Below are 16,126 nucleotides of genomic sequence, written 5' to 3'. Positions count from 1 at the left end.
TCCTCTCGTTCTGTGTAGAAACAGCAGCGTGCTCCGTCCTCTGGTTTTATTATGTTACCCGGCATCTTCTATCTCGCTGCCCATTTTCCATTTAATGCAGCAAATCTCTGGGCTAAGGGATCCTCCCAGTCCTCATGAGTTACATTCTGCCCTTGGTCAACCCCCCCTCAAAAAAAAAACCCACCATCATTCCAGCATCTTCAGCCATAGTTCTGAAATCAAATTCAATTTGACCTTCCCATTCCTAATTAACCCATGCTAGCTCCACAGCAGGGTAAAGTCAAATATTAACATCAAGAGGCAAAGTTCTAGGCTGTCATTTTGAGCACATTTCTAATTAGCTCTGTGACCTTCGGCAAGAGGTAAAGTCGAGATGACAGGATCACCAGGCCCAATTCTCAGGGGACTTTTGAGATTCAAATGGAATATCTGATGGAAAACTTTTATAAAGTGCAAAGCACCATACATTCATAAAGGATATGATCAACAAATTTTATCAACTCTTAACCCTCAAGGGTAAGACGTACCATTATCAACTTAGAACGAAGCGCTGCTCAACTATGACACATCTGTGATCATAAGACAACCCAATTTCAGTGATATTAAAATGGGAAAAAGTGTACTTTTATATGCCTCAATACATACAATGTACAATTTATATGCCTCAATAAAATAAGGAACCTGCCGTAAAATACTCATCTTTGCCAATGGCACATAACAGACACTCAGTAATACACGTGGGGTAAATGAGCAACACCCCACCGATAATATTCTTAGGCCAGATTATGGCCTCTCTCACTGGAATGGGCAGCAGAAGGCCTCCCAATGCCAGTTCCTCTCCTCTCACTCATGTCCCAGCCTGCTCAGAACCCTCAAATGATCAAGTCATATCCATGCCTGGCATTTTTAAGGACCTTCATAATGAAGCCTCCTTTCCCATCTCCCACTGCCTGGAACTGACTGTCCACTGGCATATGTCACTCGAAGAAGGGTCCTACTCAGTCTGTCCCAATCATAGTAACCAGCTCCACAGTTGTTTCTCCTCCTTCTGTCAATCCCCAAAGCCGGCTCTAGGCCTGCCCGCTGCTTACAAGGAGCATGACCCTGGGCAGCTGCCTGACCCAAAGGCCCCAGGCGTGCACCCCTACCATTCAGACAGCTAACCCCGGCTACCTATCTCGCATCTAGAGTCTACACTCTAGACTCTGCAGGCCTGGGTGTTGGTGTTGGGAGACTGCCTTGCAAAAATTAAATGCAAGATACAGGTTCTTGCACCTAGAGACTGTCACACAGAGTGAAGTAAGTCAGAAAGAGAAAAACAAATACCGTATATTAACGCATATATGTGGAACCTAGAAAAATGGTACAGGTGAACCGGTTTGCAGGGCAGAAATTGAGACAGATGTAGAGAACAAACGTATGGACACCAAGGGGGGAAAGCCGCGGAGGGGTGGAGGTGGTGGTGTGATGAATTGGGCAATTGGGATGGACATGTATACACTGATGTGTATAAAATGGATGACTAATAAGAACCTGCTGTATATTAAAAAAATAAAAATAAAGTGTATTCTTATACTGAGATTAAAAAAAAAATACACATTCTTCCTTTTGACTGAGCCTGGTGCAGGCAGAGACCCTGAAAGGAAGAAGGCTGGTCATGGGGTACAGAGAACCCTACTGGAAGTTCTGGCCTCCCACGGGCTACCATCATTCACTGTAGGCTTTAGAACTGGCACCCATCTTCTCTGGGCTTTTCTTTATGTTTCCCTATCCGTAAGGGCAGGGAGGGTGAGGATGCAGGGGAGAGGAGAGTGTTAGCTGCTTTCTCTCCTTCCGCTTAAAGGCTTTCTTAAAATGCTCTTGTGCTGGGGGAGGAAAGCCATTGCCAAGTCAGTAACACCTTCGTGAGAATGAGTTTTATTGGTAAGCAAGCATTAGAAAAGGGGGAGGAGGTGGAAAGAGAGACGGGATTGGACACAAGGTTAAGGGAGTCTGGTCCTAGAAAAGCAGCTCAAACGTGAACCTACATTTTTGCATTTTGTGTTGAGGGCCAGCAGACATTGGATCACTGGGAAGGGAAGGGAAGCCACAAAGCTCTTTCAGCTCCCCCAGCACCTCAAAGTCCCAAAGACACCCCTCAGGCCCAATTCCACTGATTATCTCATCTCCTGTACCCATGCCTCCCAACCCTGTGCTCCCAGCACAGTAACAGTTAGAGCTCCATCCCCACTCTCCACATTTTGAAGCCTGGCTGGCTTCAGAAAACCCCCCATCCTTCCAAAGCCTCTGATGCTTCCTGAGGGACGAGGAAACCAAACTCTTCTCCGAGCCCCTTGAAATTTTACCCTTGCCTTTTCCCCAGCACTTAGCACCTTCAACCTTGGGTCACGTCTGGTTCCTCGGGTTTGACTGTACGCTCCCTGAGGGCAGAGTAAGGGCCCTAAATGCATCTGACCCAACAACCCGGCATGGCGCGGTCTCACAGTGGGCGCTGGAAAACTGCTTGGAGAAAAGGAACTAGGAGTCGGGAGCCATTTATTTTAATTATGGCTCAGCCTCTAGTGAGCGACTTTGGGGAGCCTCTCCTCCTCTCTGGGCCTCAGTTGCCCCAACTGGAAAATGGGGGAACTTGATGTGAGGGCTCCTAGGCCCCTTCCACTGTGACAACTGTGATTCCGCGAAAGCTCGGAGCTGCTGGGTGTGGCCCCGCCCCCTGGGAGCCCTGAAAAGCCCGGGCAGGGGGCGCACAGGGAAGGCCTCCACCCGCGCCCAGCCCCCGGTCGACGCTTCCCAAAAAACAGGGGTCCCCCTCCCCCACGCGTGCACCCCATGATTACGCTGCGGCCGACACTTCCGCACCGCGGGCCCTGCGGCCCGGCCCGGCCCAGGCGCGCGCTCGGCGCCCCGCGCTCCTGCCACCCCGGAGGCGCTCGCGCTCGGGGAGGGCTGGGGGTTCCCGAGGCGCCCGCGGGCGGAGAGTGGGGGGAAGGAAGGAGGATTTGCAACAAATACCTCGGGGAGGAGGCGGCCGGGGCAGCGGCGGCGGCGGCGGCGGCTGGAGGCGGAGGCAGCGGAGAAGGAGGAGGTGCCCAGGCACTCCCCCTCCCATTGTCCCCAGGCCCGGCACCGCGCCCCGCACCGCGCCCCGCGCCCCCGGCCGCGCAGCCAGCCCTTACCTTGCAGCGCCTGGCTCTCCCCCGCTCGCTAAAGCTACTTATCCCAGGAAAGCTCGCACGGGGCCCGGGAGCGAACCCACAGACAAAAAGTGAAACTTCGGCAGGGCTGGAGCGGCTGCTGGTTGGTGCCTTTCCCCCTCCTTCCTCCCCACCGTCCCCACCCCCTCCCCTCGGTCTCCCGTGCGGTGCCCTGAGAGCTGGAGGCTGACGTCAGGGGCCTGAATTCCTGACTTTGCCTGCACGCATTTGTCCATGTAAGGTATGGGAAGGCGGGTGCCCGCGGGGCCGCCGCGCCGCGCTGCGCTCGCCGCCGGGGGAGGGGGCGCCCGCCGCGGGCCGTGGCCTTGCCCCAAGGTGGGCGCGCTGACGACAGTTGATTTCCTGGGAGGAAGGGAAGACGCGGGGATGCGGGGAGACTGCAAAGGAGGAAGGGAAAGGGAGCTGTGGAGGTTTTGCCTGCACTGGAGGAAGAGGAAGGAGACGTAGAAGGAGGAAGCGGCCGGGGCGAGGGGCTGCCGAAAAAATGGGGGAACCTGCGTCCACTGTTAGGGCACCAGATTAGGGGGCTGAATCTGAGCAGACGAGATCCTGCCGTGGAATCCCCTTCAGAGATCTTCCTCGTGAGCCCCGCCCCGGATTCCCAGCGAGGTTCAGAGCTGGCCCAGACCAACTTCCAACCCGTCCACTTCACACATGGGAAAACTGGAGCTCTCGGAAGAGAAATGACTCCTGCAAGGTCATGCCCGCCACAGATCCAGGCGCGGGACCCGGATGCTCGGCCTCCCAGCTGTGTTCCTGTCTCCAGGCAGAGCCCTGACTCCCTCCTTCCCGCGGAGCAGTGAACCAGGCTAGATGTCAGCGGACAGCGAGGATACCCTGGGAAGAGATTCAGAGCTTCCCTGGGCCCCGGAGGGAGTCAGTTCCTGGAATGTTCTAATTGCCATTGAGCCCTGGATAGCCATGCCTATCAGTTGCTTCAAGGCAACTCCCTCTATCTGGTGCTCAAATAAAGGAAACCCTGGAGTTCACTTCACAGCCCTGCCGGAAGCCCAGAAAGCTTATTCTGTGCTTACAGCTTCAAAAAAAATCTGCGAACTGGGTGAAAGGCAAGCCTGTTCTTGGAAGGTTTGAGTGGGACTTTTTTTCCTCAGACGGTTGTAAATGTGAGCAACCAGGGGACCCACCAATAACTGTGTCGGGGGGTTAAAACGTGCAGCAGACATTGCCTGGAAGACACTCCAAGGCTGGAGACTGTTGCCTTGTATTTCTAATCCTACTGATGTCCTCACCTCAGCACATCATAAAAGCACTTTCTCACTGGTTTATTAGATCTTGTTAGGACAAATTATAGTCCATCGTTTACATTTGAGGTAAAAAGTCAGGTTAAATGACTTACCCAACACAAAATAAGCAACAGAGCAAGCACCTGAACCCACCTCCCCCCAGCCAGGTCACCTGACTAATCCCATGATTTTTCCACCCAACAAGGAGGCCCTGACCTCCTAATTTCTGTTAATGAATGTTGAGAGTACACCGTGAGTTACTAATTCATGAAACCTCCAAAACTTGGTTCTTTGGGGATTTGGTGGGATTCTTTTTGACCAAGAATTAAATGGAGAAACACATTTCTGCACTTACCATTTATCGAGCATCTTCTTAGTGCAAAGTCTTTGAATCCAGACATTCTTGGATCCAAATTACTCCATCCCTCTTGCTATCAGTTTCTCATCTACTCATACAAAAAATATGAAGATAGTAGTAGAGGTAAGGTCAAGGGTACCTATTCCATGCAATAATGAAATATTTTTGTCTTTGCAACTAATGTAGTTTGAAATAGGAAACATGAGCTCTTAAAGAGATTTTATTCTGGGGCTTTAAAAAGATCCTTCTGTTACACCACAATTCACTTACTCTGTTCTCAACATTTCAGCAAACCCACATTCTGAGTGCTATTGTTTAACATGAAAAACTCCTGGTATCACACCAACTAAGAATAGATCCACCCATTCCCCATTGGACATAACGGGACTTGACCAGTGCTGCTTTTTTTTTTCTTCCCCAGTAACCCACTCATAAAGAATAATAGGGTTCTAATGAGGATTAATAAGATTTAATAACGTATAATTAGCATTCATTTCCTTCATCATGCACATTGTAAGAGTGCGGTGTTAGGGCTTCCCTGGTGGCGCAGTGGTTGAGAATCTGCCTGCCAATGCAGGAGACACGGGTTCGAGCCCTGGTCTGGGAAGATCCCACATGCCGCGGAGCACCTAGCCCCGTGAGCCACAATTACTGAGCCTGCGCATCTGGAGCCTGTGCTCCGCAACAAGAGAGGCCGCGATAGTGAGAGGCCCGCGCACCGCGATGAGGAGTGGCCCCCACTTGCTGCAACTAGAGAAAGCCCTCGCATGGAAACAAAGAGCCAACACAGCCATAAATAAATAAATAAAATTTTTTTTAAAAAGGCAAAATTCCTTTAAAAAAAGTTTTAAAAAAAGAGTGCGGTGTTAGATCCAGAAATGCTCCTAATTATGTTGAAACTGTTGTATGAGTGTGTTGGGGAAGATCACTATGTCTCTCCTCCTGAAATATTTATGAATTGCTCAGGTGGGCCTAGAGTTAGCACAAGCATTATATAAAGTTAATCACAAAAGATCATTTCTGCTCAGGAGGCACTCACCAGGAGTGTAAGAGGCAAAGTCATAAATTGGATGCTTGGGCGAACCGCATGCAGTGTTGTCATCAGCGCAAACCCAAATCAAAAGCCTCCTCATTTGCTGATCTGGTTTCTTTTGTATTCACACTTTTCTCAACAACCCTATTAAAACCTGCTGCGTGCAGGGACTTGGGAAAGAAGGGAAGGCTGTGTAAATCTGCAGACTCAATGCTAGAGAAATACAGGTTTACCAATTCAGAGACTAAAAGAAGCACGGAATTTCAGGTGGGGCGGAGGGCATGTGACTGGAGGATTGCCAGTGATGACACCAAAGACTGAACAACACTAGGCTGTGTTCCCACCATTTGCTTGCATCCATGACAATCCCTTTCCCCAAGGCCTTTGTGTAGCTCTTGTCAGTCCTTTCTCTGTCCTCACATATGCCGGGCAATATTCTAAGGATTTTTCATCTGCATTTCACTTAACCCTCAGAAAACCCTTCTGAGGTTGGCATTATTATTTTCTCTAGCCCAAGGAGGTTAAGTAGCCTGCTCTTAACACAGAGCTAGTACCCGGTTAAACTGAGACGCCCCACTGAGCCCAGGCAGCCTGGCTCTTCCCTTACCCACTGCTGAGTGGCCATCTGGTCTCACATTGAACATTCCAATGTGCAGAACTCATAATCTGCCTATGGCTGACCAAGAGGAAAAGATATGAAGAGGCTACTGGAGAAATAATAAGAACAGGGACACTGAAGATGGAAGGTAAATAGCAACCCTATGTGGCCTCTCCCCAGCCTGAAACCCATCAGGCCAAACTCCTCAGTGTAGTTTGCATAGCTCTTCAGCCTCGTGTCTGCCAGTCCTGAATCCTCCAGCCAATTGGAGGTCTGGTGGTTTCTCAAACACCTTAACTGACCCTGCTTCTCTGCCTTTATACGGGTTCTTCTTTCTCCCGGGCACTCTCTTTCTTCTCCGTACACCTGGCAACCCTTACCTAGCTTCTTCAGACTCGCCTTAAATATCACGTCCTCTGAGAGGCCTTTTTGCCCCTCCCGCCACCTCCAGTGGATGCATTGCCCCTACAGAGTGATGGGAGCACTGTGCTTACCCTCAGTCCCTGCGACTCTGCATGATGTCACTGGTCACCTTGTCTTTCTCAGCTACTGGGCTGAGAGTGCAATTTGTCTCTGAGTCTCTGACAAAGTGCCTGCCGTTGTCAATGTAGGCATTCAACTGTTGTGTTCTGTTTTTTTCCTTCTTGTTCCTGGTCAAAGGAAGAGGAAGATGCAGAAGGTAAAAGGCCTGGGCATTTAAATAAAATCAGATAACTTCCTCAAGAGATGAAGACTGGATGGAAGCAGACCAATGGGAAGGAAGAGGAAGAATCAACAGAGCCTGGCCACTTGGAAACAGAAGCAGGATGGGCATGGGGAGGCAAAGGAGAGGAAGGTTTGTAGTCCTTTGCTTGTCCTAAAACTGCTCTGTAACCTCATGGCAAGTCACTTCCTCTTTGGTCTCGGTTTCTTCATCCACACAGTTAGGTTCTCAGACTTTATGCTCTCCAACACTCTCTTCAATTTGAGGCTACTTTCAACCTGTTGACCAAATTCATCTTCCCAGAGCATAGCATGCCGCATTATACTCTGAACTTGTAAAGGTTCCATGATATCAACCACATTAAGTCCAAACTCCTCAACTGCCCCTCCCTGGTTCCATGATCAGCTTTTTCCAACTGTAGACTGTACCTCCAACCCTCCACCATCACCACCACACAAACACACACACACACACACACACACACACACACACACACACACACACAGCTTCCTTCACTTCCTGCCTCAGGACTTTTTCTCATCTAGTTCCCTCTTCTCAAAATACTTTCCCAGGCCCACCTCCATGAATGCAGATTTTACCTGTCTTGCCAGCATCCTCTACTGATGTGAAAATAATTTCTCTATCTTCTGAACAAGGCACGCACTGGATTGTCCCATTGCACTGTAATTTTTCCGAAGTGTGTTTGATCTGCTCCTGTCAAACATACAGCTCTTCACAGTGGGCTCCATATCTCCTTCATTTCTCCTCCCCAGCAGCCATTGGCAACACCTGGGACTTAACGATCCAATGTTATCCAGTGAGGGAGTGAATGCAAGAATCCTTCATCTTGGCTAGAGAAGCAACACAGTTGTTATCGTCTCTCTGGAAGACTGGTCATGTTATCTTAGACCATGACTCTGGGCAGGTACCAGGAGGGATGAGGGAGAGGGGGAGGATTTAATATTTGTTGTTTGTTACAATGTGCCCTGTGTGCGAGATTCTAGAGAAACCGTGCACCTCAGATTGGGGCTTGAACCCACAAGGCTGGGACTCAAACCCAGCTGAAACCCACAGTCTTCCAAATGAGATCACACACCTGGTTTCAGGATTTAGTGAAGCTCAGGTTCTTGATGTCTCATCACAGAAAGAATTCAGTGAGAGACAAAGTGATAGGTAACAAATTGATTTATTTAGAGAGAAACACTCCACAGACAGAGTGTGGGCCATCTCAGAAGGTGAGAAAAGCACCAGGGTATGGGGTTGTCAGTTTTTACAGGGGTGGGTAATTTCATAGGCTAATGAGTGGGAGAAGTATTCCAGCCATTTCAGGAAGGGGTGGGGATTTCAGGAATTGGGCCACCACCCACTTTTTTTTTATTAATTAATTAATTTATTTATTTATTTTTGGCTGGGTTGGGCTTTCTCTAGTTGCGGCAGACGGGGGCTACTCTTCGTTGCGGTGCGTGGGCTTCTCATTGCAGTGGCTTCTCTTGCGGAACACGGGCTCCAGGCTCACAGGCTTCAGCAGTTGTGGCTCGCAGGCTCAGTAGTTGTGGCACATGGGCTCTAGAGCGCAGGCTCAGTAGTTGTGGCGCACGGGCTTAGTTGCTCCACGGCATGTGGGATCTTCCTGGACCAGGGCTTGAACCCATGTCCTCTGCATTGGCAGGTGGATTCTTAACCACTGCGCAACCAGGGAAGCCCCGCACCACCCACTTCTTGATCCTTATGGTCAGTCTTGGGACTGTCATGGAGCCTGTGGGTGTGTCATTTAGCTTGCTGATGTGTTACAGTGAGCTTATACTGAGGCTCAAGATCTAATGGAAATCGACTTGTCCTACATCTTGGACCCATTTTGTTCAAATCAGCTTACGTTATGTCCTCGAGCTATGTCATTCTTTCCAAAGTTGTGCCCTGCCCCCTTCCCTCCCGTTTCACTAGGTCTTGTCACATTTAGCATATATCAATTTTACAAATTATCTAAGGATATAGTTCTGCTCTGGGAGTAGACATAGAATTAAAGCAATGGTTGCTTTTCAACTTTATATCAAATAAATTCTTTAAAAAAATACTCAAGGTTAACTTTTTCCAGGAAGAATTAAGCACAAGTGACAGTTTAAATATTTGATGTGTCCTGCTCTATAGCTGAGCTTAATTCTCTTCTCAAGACTATTGTACCAGCCTGTGATGCAAACAAGACCTCTGACCAGATCAGATAAGCATCAGCGTTTTGTAAAGAGATGAAAACTTGGTAAACAATAGTGGTAGGCTTTTATTAAATGCAGTATTAAAGATAATGAAGTCTATTACAAAAGGTCTGTTTACTCTCTATTCTTCACATCTCATTGTACAATGGGAAAAAATTATCTCCGTGTAAAAAAGGAATAGATTATCAGACTTCCTAAATGAATATTTTCTCCCTGTTTTGAGAGGGAGAAAAGACTTGGATTTTTCTTGAGGGAAAAATGGTATCACAAGCTACTTTCTTTATTGGTTTTGAGAAATCAAGCCAATGTAGACTAATGATAGTTTGTATCTGCCCATGAATTTCTGCACAATTTTACCCAGCTTTGCAGCCCAGTTTTCAGCCAGAGGCTGTAATCATTGTTTGCATTTTATCAGATCGCAGGAACAGCTTATCTGAATGCAGTCTGGCCCATCCCAACTCACCCTTGCACAAGTCTGCTGGCTTTTGACCTCAGGTAAGCCCAGAACATAGGAGAGCTGTGACCACACCTGGAAGCCAGTGAAACTTCAAAGGTCAGTCAGTCTAGTCTGACAGGGGGCCAGTCTGTGGTAGTAGAAATGTTGATGGATGGAGCTTTAATCCCTCTTGGGTCCACTACCAATGAAAAGTTTCACAGAGACTCAAACACAAAGGGAGACAAGTTATGCCACCTTTTTATTTTAACAAGTATATAATATGCACTTGCTAACTGTACTAGACCTAGGAATAGTGTTGAGAAAATAGACACAATGCCAGTTCTACATGTTAAAACAAAGATAAAACAGGATAGCAACTCCAAGGGAAGGAGTAGGTGAGATAGCTCGGCTGAGATCTCCCAGTGGACCCCTGGATGGACTGGACCTGCTACGTCAGCCAGGAGCCTCTTTTGATAGTGTTGGAGCAGGCTAGGATGAGCCCGGAGACACCCCCCAGGGCCTGTTGAAGGAACACAAACATGGAGCACACATCTTTGTCCTCACAAAACAGCAAGAGGTAGAAACTAATGTCCAGAGGTTTGATGTCTGCAGCCTCGGTCTTGGTGGCCTCTCTGCTTCCTTTAGGAAGCTGTGTAGAGCGGTGTGACTTCTGAAGAGGGTCTGCTCGTTCTTGATGATGTGCGTATCTGGGGGTATGCTTTAGGATGCAGTTTGCCTCATTCGTGGCTGTGATACACGGCCTCACCCACTCTTAGGGAATCACAGCAGATATCAGGGCAGGAGAGAGAATCTCTGCCCAACAGTAGGGATTTGATTAGATTTATATTTCCAGCTACAGTTTTAGGTGAATGAAAAGAGGTCCATGATATATATTTTGACAGCTTAATTGCGGTATAATTTATATACCATAAAATTCATTCATTTTAAGCATACGATGATTTTACATAACTTTATGGAATTGTATAACCATCACTGCACTCTAATAGTAGAACAGTTTCATCAGCCCCCAAAGAAACCTTGCACCCATTTACAGTCATTCCCCACTTCTGCCTGCAGCCTCAGGCAACCACTAATCTACTTTCTGTCTCTATAGATTTGCATATTCTGGACATTTCATGTAAATGGAATCATAAATTGTGTGGCTTTGCATCTGGCTTCTTTCACTTAGCATAATGTTTTCGAGGTTCACCCATGCTGTAGCATGTATTAATGGTTTCTGTTCTTTTTTATGGCCTAATACTAACCTATTGGATGGATATACCATATTCTCTTTATTCATTATCAGTTGTTGAATATTTGGATTAGTTCAACTTTGGAGCTATTATGAATGACACTGCTATGAATGTATCACGTAAAACTCTCTGTGTGGTCATGTATTTTCATTTATCTTGAGTATACAATGTTTTAAAGTGGAAAAAAGAAGGATAGGCATATAAAGAGGAATCTGAAAGGATATGAACTTAGGTTTTCAAAGTGATTATCGTTAAATGGTAAGATGATTCCTTCTTTTTGCTTACCAAAATTTTCTTACAATAAGCTTATATTATTTTAACTTTTCCTATGTGTCTGGAATAAGACAAAGACAATATAGCGCTCATTTTTTAAGACAAAAAAAAACCCAACAAATATTTGGAAAGTTGCAGTCCCTCTTTTGACAATTGAATCTTCTCGGGAATCCTTAGCAGGTGGTTTGTAGTGAGATATTATTTTGAAATATTTAATGAGATTTTTACCCATATTTCTAACCGTTAGTCCTTCACTCAACCAGTTAGCTTAAGACATTCTGTGTTAGTGCATTCCCAGAGAAAGGGTGGAATAGACCTCGAATTGAATGAGACTAGGTTTCTCCTACCTTGCAGAATAAATTTAATTTTAAGTAGAAGCTCCCAATTATAGACAATTTTCATATTTTTATTTCTCACTCTTGAGTTGCAGACTCAAACTAGTATTCTCTATAGGTTATCCAACCTTTACTTGAGAACCCTCAAACTCAACATGGCTCTAAATTCAACTTCCTGAGTCCTCCCTACATTATACCTCCCTACTTCCAACCATCCCAGTCACAACCCTGAATCATTCCTGACATCTCTTTCCCCCCAACTCCTCTCTTCAATGAGTTGTCAAGTCTAGCAGATTCTGCCCTAAACAGTTCTCTCCCACTTGTCCCCTTGTGTGAGGTCAGGTTCTCATTACAGTGTAGTCCCATCATTGATGCATGTCGCATCCACAAATTCAGCATGAGAGCAGAGAGAGGAGAGAGGTAACCATGGAAATGCCACTGGTGGTCCTTACCACCAGGGTTCTTGTGAGCAGGAGGTGCAAGATGTGAACCTGCCCTCCCACACTAGGTCTCCCAGTCTCTGCCCATCTTTCATTGTCAACTCTCCCACCTCTATGATTTTGTTGTTTAATGGTACCCATTTTTTATTCAGCATGGTCCTCAGTTAAAAGCCAGCTACTGCTTCTGGGGCTCAACCAATAAACAGCAATTAATTCCAAAGCTGGAGGAAAAACAGGCTGGGTTGGGCACCAACAGGGCACCTTCCTAAGTATTTTTCAAGGATAATTTCAAGCAAAAATTTTCACTATATGCTTTCATTTCAATCACTAACACTAACATTAGATGGGGCTCCACTGAATGGTCACCAGGAAAATTCAAAGGCACATTGAGTACACAATATTAGCACAATCCTACCAAAGAAACAAAAAGAATAAAAATAAATATACACCTAGAATAGTAGGTCAGCAATTCACATTTGCATCCTAAAATGATTTTTTTAAACCAAGGGGGCTTGGTGTTTTCACCTTCCATTTGAACCTTAGAAATTCCCAGTCAGGCACATGATATTTCATTTGTCAGGTTGACTCATAGATTACCCCACTACCTTAATATCTCACCTTTAGATCCTGATCCCCTCTAGTTCCAGATCACCCAGATGGCTGCAGCTGTGTAACCTGAGCCTCAGGTACCTGCAGGGCACTGAGAAGGCTCTGGCAATAAGACACAGCTTCCTTTCTGCAGGTTTTTTATTATAAGTTTTCTCTTTGCTCACACATATGGCTTAATAGACAGGAAAAGAACAAGAACCCTTCAAGATTTCCTTAGCAGAAAGATAAGCAGTGTGAATGTTTTCTGGTGGTACTTGCAAATTCCAAATAGGACAGGTCACATTTTTTAGGCCCCCTGTACCATGCACAGATGAAGCACTCAACCATATAACTGAGCCCAGGGGAAGATGCCCAGGCAAGGAGTCAAGAGACTTGGGTTCTAGTCCCAACTCTGCTTATAATGAATAATGAATGTGAAAGCACATTGCAGACTGTAAACACCATGCAAATGTATGAAACGATTGGTATTGGTTTCTATGATTCCTAGCACTGCTTTTCCTATCCCCACTGAACCTTTTCAACATTGTTCTCAAAGTTAGCCTCCAGTGTTCTCTCATGGTCTATTTGACCCTTAATTTGTCAACTTATTGATAACAATAGAACTAGTAAACCACAGTTTGACCCAAATGCAATATATATTGAGCCTTGATTTCCCTGAATAGAATGTAGATAAGAAGACTTTCTAGGGCATCACGCTCTTAAATGGAGGATGACTTAACTGATGCTTAAATCCTCCTTTTCTTTAAAGAGAAAAAAAGTGGTTGTGCATTGGGATGATGGCTGAGTCTCCAATTAAATTCTTTAAAGCACATGGCTTTGACATTTTAGTCCTACCTCTGATTACAGTTAGAGGATTGTGCTTGATCACCATGGCAGAGGTAGAAGAAACAGATTTGATTTTGTTTCCTTCTGTTTTATATTGACTAATGATTACAGTTCAAAAAGTGTCTAAGTTGCAATATTTCCCATTGCATATTCCACACTTAATCAAAAGGAGAGTAGCATTCGTTAGGGTAAAGAATAAAGAGAATCGAGAATCCTGGGCAGTTTATCTGATCCTGTTGCTAATCCCCTGCTTACAGTTTGATTATGAGATGACAAGCTTTCATACTTAGTTTGTCCTTCTAGAGAGTGAGTGTAATGCCGGAAGCTCTCCCTGACCCAGCACCGTTTAGCTTGGTTCCTGTCTCTGGTCCCTCTTAGCCTGCCTCATCACTTGTGGGTCAGCCTTGCGTGCATATACAGGTATGTAGCCTTTAGAAATCACCAAATCCCATCCTCCACTTTAATAGGTGAGGAAACGGATCCTCTGGGCAAGATCTGTACCCGACAGAGCCCTAGGTAGCTACCCCTTGCCCCATCAGACCTCTATTTCTACTTTCTCAGAGCTAGGAAATCCCAGCCCCACCCAACAGACCTGCACAGAATGAAAACCTGAAGACACCAGGAACTGGGCCAGAAATGGACTATGACATCCAGCTCTCCTCTGAGAATGGGTTCGACCCTGACCCAGGTGGACAGAGTGGAGTCAAGGATTTACTGTGTTATAAAAGCAGATGACCACTCATTTAAGAAACGGTAACCAGAAAGTAAGACCACCATGGGGTCTGTTTAAAAGATATTGATCGTATCATGCAGGGTTCTTAGTTGTAAATTAGCTGTGAATTAGTCTCTGACAATATAAACAAAATTAATTTATTAAACTGATGTCGAGGAGCTTCCATAGCTTTGAGACTAAAGAGCAGATTCAAAGACTATATAATAAGCTATTTAATTGCTCCCATGGTGACACTCCTAAATGCCACAGCTGGCTGTGGACATTAGTGCTTGTACCCGACCCTAGGTGCTGCCTCTAGAACTGCCGCTATGCTGCATCTGGAAACTGGGGTTGGCCAGTTCTGCTCTGCTTCCTTGATCCGCTCGTGTTAGTGCCTAGACCAGAGACATCTGATTGGCAGAGCCTATCCCGTGTGCCCTGATGGTAAGGGAGATGGAGAAATCGAGTTTCCAGCATTTTCAGTTTCTATATGGAAAACAAGCTTTGCTCCACAAAATGGGAGAGTCTCCAAATGTAGGAAGGAGGAAGGAAGAGATTCAGATGCTGAGACACAAAAAGAGTGACAGATGTCCATGACCCTATAGAAGAAGGGAAAAGAGAATATTATCCTGGAAAAACACAGGGAGAACAACCTTTGATTTGCCCAAGGAACCAGAAGAAAATGAGAAAGAAGTTTTTGGTATTCTCTAAAAAGTTAAAGGCAATGCCTTTTGCAACAAGGACATAAGTAATAAAGAGAGACTCCAATATGAAAAGACAACAGAATAACTGAAATGGGAAATGGACAAATACTTAGGAAATTTAAAAAGTGCCAATAGCAGAATTAATATCCACTTTGGGGGCAAGAACCAAGGGCAGAAATCACCCAGAAAAATCTAGCCAATGACATAGAGGATAAACTTAAGAATCTCTCCTAGATTATGGAAAAAAGCCTAAAGAGATCAAAGTAGAAAGAGAAAATCATCTATGTAAATCAGGGGCCAGAGATCCAACCTGAAAATTATTGGAAGTAAGTCCTTAGGAAGAAAACAGGATCTGGCTCGGAAACAGTCACTGGTCAGAAACACTGACTAGGGCATCAGTAGAGGAAACTTTCCCAAGCTGCGGAGGTTACCTGGGTGTGCAAGTCACAGGCACCACACTGCATTCAAGGCAAAACCAAAGGCAAGAGATTCACACGCACACACATCAGGGTGAAGTGTTTGTAACACGGAGTAAAGCAAAACGACAACAACAAATCCCGTAAAAATCTGGGTGGCAAAAGGAGTTTACCTAGCAAGGAATAAAAATCACTTTAGCCTCAGGACTTCCCTGGTGACGCAGTGGTTAAGAATCCGCCTGCCAATGCAGGGGACACAGGTTCAAGCCCTGGTCTGGGAAGATCCCACGTGTGGTGGAACAACTAAGCCCATGCGCCGCAGCTACTGAGCCCGCATGCCTAGAGCCCATGAGCCACAACTACTGAATCCCACGCACCTAGAGCCTGTGCTCCACAAGAGAAGCCACCGTGATGAGAAGCCCGTGCACTGCAACGAAGAGTAGCCCCCGCTTGCCACAACTAGAGAAAGCCCACGCCCAGCAATGAAGACCCAACGCAGCCAAAAATAAGTAATACATTAATTAATTAATTAAAAAAATCACTTTAGCCTCAGCTTTTTGGGCCATAATACAATGTCAAAAGTAAATAAAAGAAGATTTATATCATTTTGGGGAGAAAGGTTTTGACCAAATGAACATGTTTTACTTGTATGAAAGCAACAGAAAGACATCTTAGGTGTGAAAAAGAAAATACTCCAAGGTCTCGCTTCTGAAAGTATGGTCTGTGGACCAGCAGTACCAGCACCATCTAGGAGCTTGTTAGAAA

The 16,126-nt window shown here is 46.0% G+C and overlaps 2 protein-coding genes across 7 annotated transcripts in view; one reads left to right on the top strand and one right to left on the bottom strand.

The window, feature by feature from the left end:
• The window catches only part of LPP (LIM domain containing preferred translocation partner in lipoma), a 695,014-nt gene extending 690,066 nt beyond the window's left edge, over window positions 1-4,948 (bottom strand). For 2 of the 3 annotated variants that reach the window (XM_079921711.1, XM_079921716.1), the window contains exon 1: window positions 3,177-4,948. The gene's annotated coding sequence lies outside the window, so the exon portion shown is untranslated. Of the gene's footprint in view, window positions 1-3,012; window positions 3,038-3,176 lie in introns of those variants that run through there. The other variant, XM_079921713.1, reaches the window with a different exon arrangement.
• On the top strand, window positions 799-14,710 carry LOC307186532 (uncharacterized protein). Of its 4 annotated transcripts, XM_079921718.1 has the most exons (6): window positions 799-3,297; window positions 7,109-7,283; window positions 7,925-8,076; window positions 9,774-9,853; window positions 13,833-13,949; window positions 14,091-14,710. In XM_079921718.1, the coding sequence occupies exons 1-2, from the start codon at window positions 2,830-2,832 to the stop codon at window positions 7,160-7,162; spliced, it is 522 nt and encodes a 173-aa protein (XP_079777844.1). In that variant the 5' UTR covers window positions 799-2,829; the 3' UTR covers window positions 7,163-7,283; window positions 7,925-8,076; window positions 9,774-9,853; window positions 13,833-13,949; window positions 14,091-14,710. The 4 variants fall into 4 exon arrangements, 3 of the variants coding, with proteins under 3 accessions (XP_079777844.1, XP_079777845.1, XP_079777843.1); XM_079921719.1 differs by having other exon boundaries at window positions 7,928-8,076; window positions 13,833-14,710; XM_079921717.1 differs by having other exon boundaries at window positions 13,833-14,710.
• The last annotated feature ends 1,416 nt before the right edge of the window (window positions 14,711-16,126 follow it).

This window comes from Stenella coeruleoalba (assembly GCF_951394435.1).
Source record: "Stenella coeruleoalba genome assembly, chromosome: 5".
Lineage (NCBI taxonomy): Eukaryota > Metazoa > Chordata > Mammalia > Artiodactyla > Delphinidae > Stenella > Stenella coeruleoalba.
This window is presented reverse-complemented; position numbering and strand designations above follow the sequence as displayed.

Bases quoted from the DNA above. Each gene is read 5' to 3' on its own strand.
- LOC307186532 (XM_079921719.1), top strand. From the start codon at position 2,830: ATGATTACGCTGCGGCCGACACTTCCGCACCGCGGGCCCTGCGGCCCG. The intron at 3,298-7,108 runs GTTGGTGCCTTT...TCCTGGTCAAAG, and splicing joins CAGGGCTGGAGCGGCTGCTG to GAAGAGGAAGATGCAGAAGG.